At 37.5% G+C, this 7,599-nt stretch overlaps 1 protein-coding gene across 1 annotated transcript; it reads right to left on the bottom strand.

The window, feature by feature from the left end:
* Positions 1 to 3,779: 3,779 nt before the first annotated feature.
* pdcb (phosducin b) lies at positions 3,780 to 6,606 on the bottom strand. The gene is made up of 4 exons (XM_072389142.1): positions 6,584 to 6,606; positions 5,676 to 5,737; positions 5,016 to 5,164; positions 3,780 to 4,587 (listed from the first exon to the last, which is right to left on the bottom strand). Exons 2-4 carry the CDS (start codon positions 5,719 to 5,721, stop codon positions 4,072 to 4,074), a joined length of 711 nt encoding a protein of 236 aa, XP_072245243.1. The 5' UTR covers positions 5,722 to 5,737; positions 6,584 to 6,606; the 3' UTR covers positions 3,780 to 4,071.
* Positions 6,607 to 7,599: the final 993 nt, after the last annotated feature.

Below are 7,599 nucleotides of genomic sequence, written 5' to 3'. Positions count from 1 at the left end.
GGAGGGAGTTATCAAAAAGGTCTTACACACGCTATTTGGTGAAAGTGAGGCATTGTTAGCTAAAGGCTATACAACTGGTGCCAGATGTGGTACAGCGGAATCCCAATCACATGTATATTGTCAGTGAAATATGTATTAGCGTGTCACGATCTAGAAACTCTTGCTTTATGTGTAATTACAAGTAGAGTTCTTTGCAGGTAATATCACAGAGCTTATTGGAAATGATCTTGTGTAGCCATGTTAAGGTTCACACGTTGGAGGGTGTTTTCTAAAGGTATATTCTTACAAAAAGATGCCAAATAAAGCTGGCAAATTGTGCATAATCCCTTAATAATAATTTTATTTAACTGTGGAATTGAGATGACTATAAAGGTTGTAAAAGCATGTCCCAGAATTATTTAAACCGCAGATTTAATCCTGCAAGAGGACTGGCCTGAAAGACATGCATATAAATGTATATGAGAAAGTTGAACAGGTTGGCAGTGCGTTGATAGGGGCATGTCTCAGCTGTTGTGGGAGAGCAGAGCCTTGACACTGCTCAAACAACATATTTTGTGCTGACACTGCTCGAATCAGATGTTGTTTAAGGTCAGAATAAACCCTGTCTAGATAATGACAAATATGTAGTGGCATTCTCAGACAGCAGGCACTGAATAGAGATTGGGTTTGGGTCACATACACACTGAATGATATAGAAAGGTATAAGAGGATGTCACAAACTGAGGTCATTGGGAATTTCCATGCATGCTGAAATGTACATGTCTCTGTGACGGTCTGTTCAATAAATTCCCTATAAGAGGCTGACCACGACGAGTCCAGCTACTCATTTCCCCCACGACATAATGGTGACCCCAACTTTGTGAATAGGCAGATGTTTTCTGGGTGGTGTACAGTGTGACAGGGTTTTTCCCCAAATTAAAGAACATAGGAGAGAGTGGTGGGCTTGCCTCGTAAGTCTCTCATTTTTCCTCTGCGCAGTGGGGCTGCAGAAATTATTCAAAGGAAACTGTTGAGCATAGAAGTGAATTGAATTAAGACAATTGATGTCTGAATTGTAGCTACATGGTTGTGGTTCATATCACATTCTCCATTTTGGTTTTGAGACACTTTCCTACAGCCCTCTGACATTCTTCTGTTATTAATATTTAAATGACTATTTTCATTGCTTCTTAATGATTCATTTTGCTTTAGCATTACATGTTGATGTCTCATATAGTTTTGATATTACAGTAAAAGATGATAGGTGATTCTTCAGCAAGGGAGACATTTAAGGAAGAAGCAAAAAAAAAACATGTGGACTGCCTGACCAGTGAGTCAAGCTTTAAAAGCATTACTGACCAGTCTCTATGTTGATAAACTTGAAGTCTATTTTATAATAAATCTACATTTCCTCCAGTAGCAGTGAATGTGCTTGTGTGCTTTGGCAGTTTTTAGCAAATATGAGACAGTTAATTTGATTCAGTTCGTGCAAGTTGTGGGTTGACATTGCAAGTCCTTACTTACAAATCTAAACCTGCTTTTATGTTGTGGTTTTGGTATGCCTGGAGCTCACTGGGGTCACAGAGAAGTCAAATCTATCTTAAAAGCCAACTGAGGTTATTTAACAAGAAACAGCTTGGTGTCAGAGATTTCTTCTCTTATGCTAGACTTCCTTACATAATTGCAACTTACAACAGCACAACAGTTAATATTGTGTTAATATTCAGATTACGATCGAAAGACTTAAAAACAGTTTATTTTATTTTGGAGTGTGCGTGTACAGAATTTTGTATAATGTGCAGGTGAGATGGGAATCACATTTCAAAGGTTACAGATCCCATAACATGCTGGATCCTAGCTAGGTAGTTTAGATATCTAGACCTGACCAACTAATGAGCAAAGATTAAACAAGTTTGAAACGCCAATCCCTGGTCTGGTCCTTTGGCCTTTTTTGCCTTTTAAAAACATGACTATTTCTCTGACAAAGGTTGCAGGGTGTCATGATAGAGGGCCAGATGTCCTTCTCTTACCATTTGCACCTGTCTCTCGTCATGTGACGCTGTACTTTGTAACATAAGAAAAATTAGACCATAAGTGAGTCAGTATGAACCCAGTCGCTTGATACAGAAATCTCAACAGAAAGCTATCAAATGCTATCAGATTGGGGTGTCTCTCTCTACCCTCCAGGAACACGTTCTCATAACACCTCTAAAACCCCTTAACACCAATTTGAACTTATTCCTGTCCTTGTTCTAATTGTACAATACAATTTAGATAGATTGGTACTTAATGCTGAGGTCAGGGCTTTCTACTGTACTGAAGCTTGAATGTTGTTCCTCACTTGTGTGGAGTGTCTAAATGAATATCTGTAAATGTGATTGGAGAATAACACAGTACTGCATGTAATGCTTTTTGGCGTCATTTAAGATGAACAAAATGAAAAAGTTAAATAATTTGAGTTTTATGAATTACCACAGGGTAGGGTTGCATGTTTGGAGTAATGGAGGAGAGTGAAGATAGTGGTGGTTAAAGAACAAGAGGAAAGTTTTCTATCATAGATCGAAGACCTGTTAGAAAACATGAGGACATTAAAATTCTTTGGAAAAGAATTAGAAGAAGAAGCTAATTTGTCTCCTTACCTGTATAGTTCTGAATATAAAAAGATTGCTGCCACTTATCTTCACCATGCTGGATATACAGCCATCCGTGATGAAATACATTTTTTGTTGATCTAGATTTGCATAGATATATATAGAAAATGTCTAACGGCAAGCTCCAAGAATTTTACTATGAAATAATATTTTAACACTGGCAGCAGATATATTGGTTTAATGACCACTGTGACCGTTAATTTACATGTGATTAATATCTATTATTAACGACTATTATGAAACACAGGTGGATATTGTTTTAACTTCACAGTGATAAACAGATTTATTGTTTAATACTCTACTTTTAGGCCACAGTGATCAGAGCTCTGATGTCAAAGGTCTTTTTTACTAATCAACATAATGCATCCCAGAACCGTAATGTTTCATTAGAATTATCATGGTCAAGATCCTGTTTTATAGAATGTACTGGTTAAAATAGAAAATCCTTTACAAAGTCAGATATTATTAAAAAATATATCTGAAAATATATTGATGGTGATGACAATGATGTTATGCTGAGTCAAGGCCATTTTGGCTGAGTAAGGATAAAAATCAAAGACTCAGTTTCCTTTTTGAAAGGCGAATCTACATTACTCAAGAAATTCTTGCAATAAGTGGCAAAAGAAGTATTGAGATATACTATTTTGGTGAAGGAATCAGCTGAGGTATCTCAATATTGAATTTCCTTTTTGTATATTTCCGTGACTTTCTCGCTCTTTCACAGTGCCAATGAGCTACTTCCTCTCTGTTCACATTTTAATGGCAAGAATGAGACTCATTCAGGTTTTTCCAGACATATTACTCACCTTTCATCACACTGGCTTAAGAGGCAGGATTATGTATGTTTGAAGACAAATCTTAAAACATCAGGAGTATTTTAGCCATTGTAGTGTAAAAGCTGGAGAATTGTGCGAGTTTTTTTCTTTCATTTAAGCAGAACACCACATTGATATTGAATATAGATGTATTTCTGATTCGGGGATATCATTTTATTAATCATTCCTCTCATTTATAAATAACTTGAATATATATCAACTCAATAGAATGCTACAAAAGGCTATGAATGATCATTTTATACAAGTACATACAGAATTAACATTTCCTAACATTAAAAAATAAATTATTGCAGTTATAGTAACAGTTAGCTTGTTTTGGCTTTCATCAGGTTGGTGATGAGGAACGCTGCATCTTCTCACCTTGCTGTGACACACACACCATTCAGCAGCTCCCATGTCGGGGTTACTGAGGCTTCCTCACCACCTGGACGTAAATATTTTCCTTTAGAAAACAATCCAACACTACTGTTTTAGAGGGTGTTTTCCTATATTTCAAAGCCTGAAAGACTAACTTGTCATATTTTATTTAGAAATTGTCTCTTTGAATATCTTTTTCCAGTTGCCTGACATAGCTTCTGTTCTCCCTCAGTAGCCAAACTCTTTGTTTACTCTACATTATTTTCTTCTTCATCTTCCACTGCAGGAAGCTCTTTCTCTGGCAGCAGGCCATAGCTGTTGAGGAAGGCCTCCACATCAGTTGCAAAGAACTCCTCATTTAGGTGCTGTACACAGGACAGGAAGTTCCCCAACAGTTCTCCAGCCTTGTACACCAGCAGCGTAGGTAAATATTCATCAGAGAAACGCTCAGCGGCACCAGATGAAACAGCATCAATCCTGCAGAACTTTACTGTGGGGTACTCAGTGGCCAGGCAGTCAAGGCAGCTGTTGAGCTGCTCACAGCCTTTGACTCCAATCTTGTAGATGTGGACAACTACCACTGTGCTGTGATGCTCCTTCTCTATGACTTCAAGGAAGGCCTCTCCACTGTCCAGGTCATGCACACCTTCAAACTTGGGCCCAAAGCTGAGCTTGCTATGCATCTCTTCCATGCACCTCCTTCTGTACTTCTTTAGACAACCTTCATCCTCCTCCTTGAGCAGTTCATACTCTTGGACACTCATCTGAAAAATGATATTAAGGAAAATAGTTGGTTCAGATTTTTTGCTATGATTGCATTTGTCAGCATCTGAGAGAATTCAAACTGGTGACGTACAAAGTTATCATTACAAAGAAGCAAACCTGAATTGCTCTCACTCTTACATCCTGTTTTGCATTAATCTATAGTGCTACATTCCAGGGTTATTTACAGACTTGTTTCAGACACACTCACACGCCACACATGGCATTTCTAATGCTTAAAAAAAAGTACAATATAAATGTCTCTGGCGCACTGTTATCGCTATGGAAACGGCAGGAAATTGCTTGTTTCATACTGTGAAGTGTCAAAGATCAACCCCAAAAACCATTTTCTTGCATATATGTACATCGTGACACAGATAAAGTCAAACACGATCAGCACTGACTTAACCCTATGGATATTGATTTGTACCTTGCGGTTAAGATTTGCTCTGGAGTCATCTTTTGACTTATTGGGGGATGACATTTGTCTCAGCAGTTCTCTTTTTGCAGGAGGCAAGTTTTCTCTGTCCATACTTTCCAACTTAAACCTTCTCCAGTCATTGATAACCCCTTTTGGACCTGTGGAGAAAGCGAAAAGCAGCTTGTATTCCGTTTCTGAGGTGCAATGAGCAGTATATTTTCAGCCATTCATTTATACAGTCTATTGGGAACCAACCGGCATGGTTTGGCAAACAAGATTCAACCTTAGTGCACTAGGAATATTTGACTGATTTACACCTTTTTAACATTGTGCAGCAATTAACCGGTCACTGTCAGGTGATGTTTCCTGTTTTCAAGTGGGGATTATCTTAACCCTCAAGGAAGTGTACCAATTAAATCAGTGTTGCGCAATAAAAAGAAGATTAGAGTGTCTGTTAAACTGTTCTCTGCTCTGATTTAGTCTTCCTTTTATCTGTTTAAAGCCAATTGCTTTGTGAAGTATTTGTATGCCTAAGAACATCATGTCAGAAGGTATTTTATACTCAACTTTTGTCTGAACGTACAGTTCAAAATCTGAGGTCTAAGAATTCACCTGAAACATAGGCATGGAAAATATGGTGTGCTAACAGAAAACAGATCCTCTACTCACCTGTGTGGGTTGCTTTCTCTTCAAACTCAACCAGTCTGTCAGACATTTTGGTGCTCAGCTGCCTGTATGAAAAAAAAACAAGTAGACAGACTCTGTTATAAATATTCTGTATAATCTCAACTCTGGGGGAATAATCATTTTAATGTGTCTTTGTTCTCAGTCACAGCTACAATTAATATCTTTGCACTATGGTAAAGCTAATGCAAACCAAGTGAGTCATGATGTTTAATTAAATTAATGCAGTCTAAGAGGATTACTGAACTGTTACAAATCTGTGTTGCTTGCTATTTTCCCTTAAATCTACTGTGTATGCAGACATACAACTCTTGTAGATGTCAGTTCATAGTCCCTTTACAATATGCTTTTGACCACACACTGATGTGTAATTTCTGTGTGACATATGCTGAGCCGATATCTAACTGGATTAAGTGGCCTGTTCTCAGTAGCTCTCCCTCCTGCCTGCAGTCACAAAGCTGATCTGGTCTAATGATCTTTATGGCCACCATCTAGCTCCCAGTTCACAAGTGAGCATTTTCCATGAGTTGTTTAGCTGTAGCAAATTAAACGATGTATAAATGCTTTGGCAGTAAACTTTTGTAAGCAGCTGACTCACAGTAAGACATGAACCCATGACTAAAATCAGCTCCCAAAAAAAGAGCTGTTTGTTCTGCACAGAAGCCTTCACTATCGAACAATACAGAAATTAAAAGAGAATTTATAAAAATCTCTCTATTTGATACTTTAGATGATGACATAGCATAAATGGCTAAATTTATTCCAAAAATTACCTGTGTCCCCACAAAAAACCCACAAAAAAACCTCCTATTTCATAGATTCAAACTTAAAATGTACTTTTCTATACAACTTTCAGCTGATTTTTTTCTTTCTTTAAGATTAGTTTTTCTTACCTCCCTCTGTCACAAAAAATGTCCTCCCTGTGTTTGAGTTGCTAATTATGCACTGCTGTACTCTCGATCTCTTCACTGAGCTATCTGTTGCTGGACGGTGTGTTGTTTTGTGCATGTGTGTCCTCTCCAGCCAATGAGCTGGGTCTAATGGAGATTTCAAAAAAAGGACCCAATGGACGAAACAGAAATAGAGAATAGATCCTAAGAGGATTTCACTTCAGGAATTAGAAGCCTCTACTAGGTAAAGGTCTGACTACATACGATAACAAAAGAGAACATTAGGGAGAGAGCTTAACACTTCTCTTTTTTTTCAGAATTGTTTTTTAAGTTGTTGGTCTTTTAATACTACACGTTTAATGCATCACTTTATCAGACTGTTGATGAGCGCCTTTCCCATTCAAAAGCAATACACAGGAGCTACAGTGTTACTTTTCACTGTTGTAAGCAGCACATTAGGAGTTAACTCAGGCAAGAGCACCATATCCCAGAGATGAACTTTTGAATGATGTGATCTTGTCTGGAATTCAAAGTTCTTCCAGGCATAAAGCTTCACACGAAATCAACACATGATAGGATCCCCGCTAGCTACGGGTGGGGAATATCTACTGATGCTCAATCATGTGCTTCACAACTATTTTCAAGACAAGAGTCCCTCTGTAGTCTCCCCACCCCCCATACACAAGGACTTTCTTTTCATATGTACCTTTAAGTAGCTTTAATGCCTGGTTATGCTTTTTGTATGCTCACAATCATGTAAAAAAAGAAAGTTTTTCTTGTGGGTATAAAAAAAACTTTTAAACAAAGAGTTGCACATGTTAACACAGCTTCACTATGTTGACTGTAAAAAAGTTAAAAATACTAAGAATCCAAAGAAAACTAGATCATTATAATTTATTAAAATGATTAATTAATAACAGAAAAGCAAGCACGACTTGCTTTAGTTTTTTCATGGTAAGGCAGTGAAGAATTGAGGATTGCGATGTTCAAACTTATACTAAAATATGTTGCTTTTGTTA

The sequence above is a fragment of the Leuresthes tenuis genome, unplaced genomic scaffold (genome assembly GCF_036924035.1).
Source record: "Leuresthes tenuis unplaced genomic scaffold, fLeuTen1.0.hap1 SCAF_7, whole genome shotgun sequence".
NCBI lineage: Eukaryota > Metazoa > Chordata > Actinopteri > Atheriniformes > Atherinopsidae > Leuresthes > Leuresthes tenuis.
The sequence above is the reverse complement of the archived record's forward strand: the minus strand, read 5'-3'. Positions and strand labels throughout refer to the sequence as shown.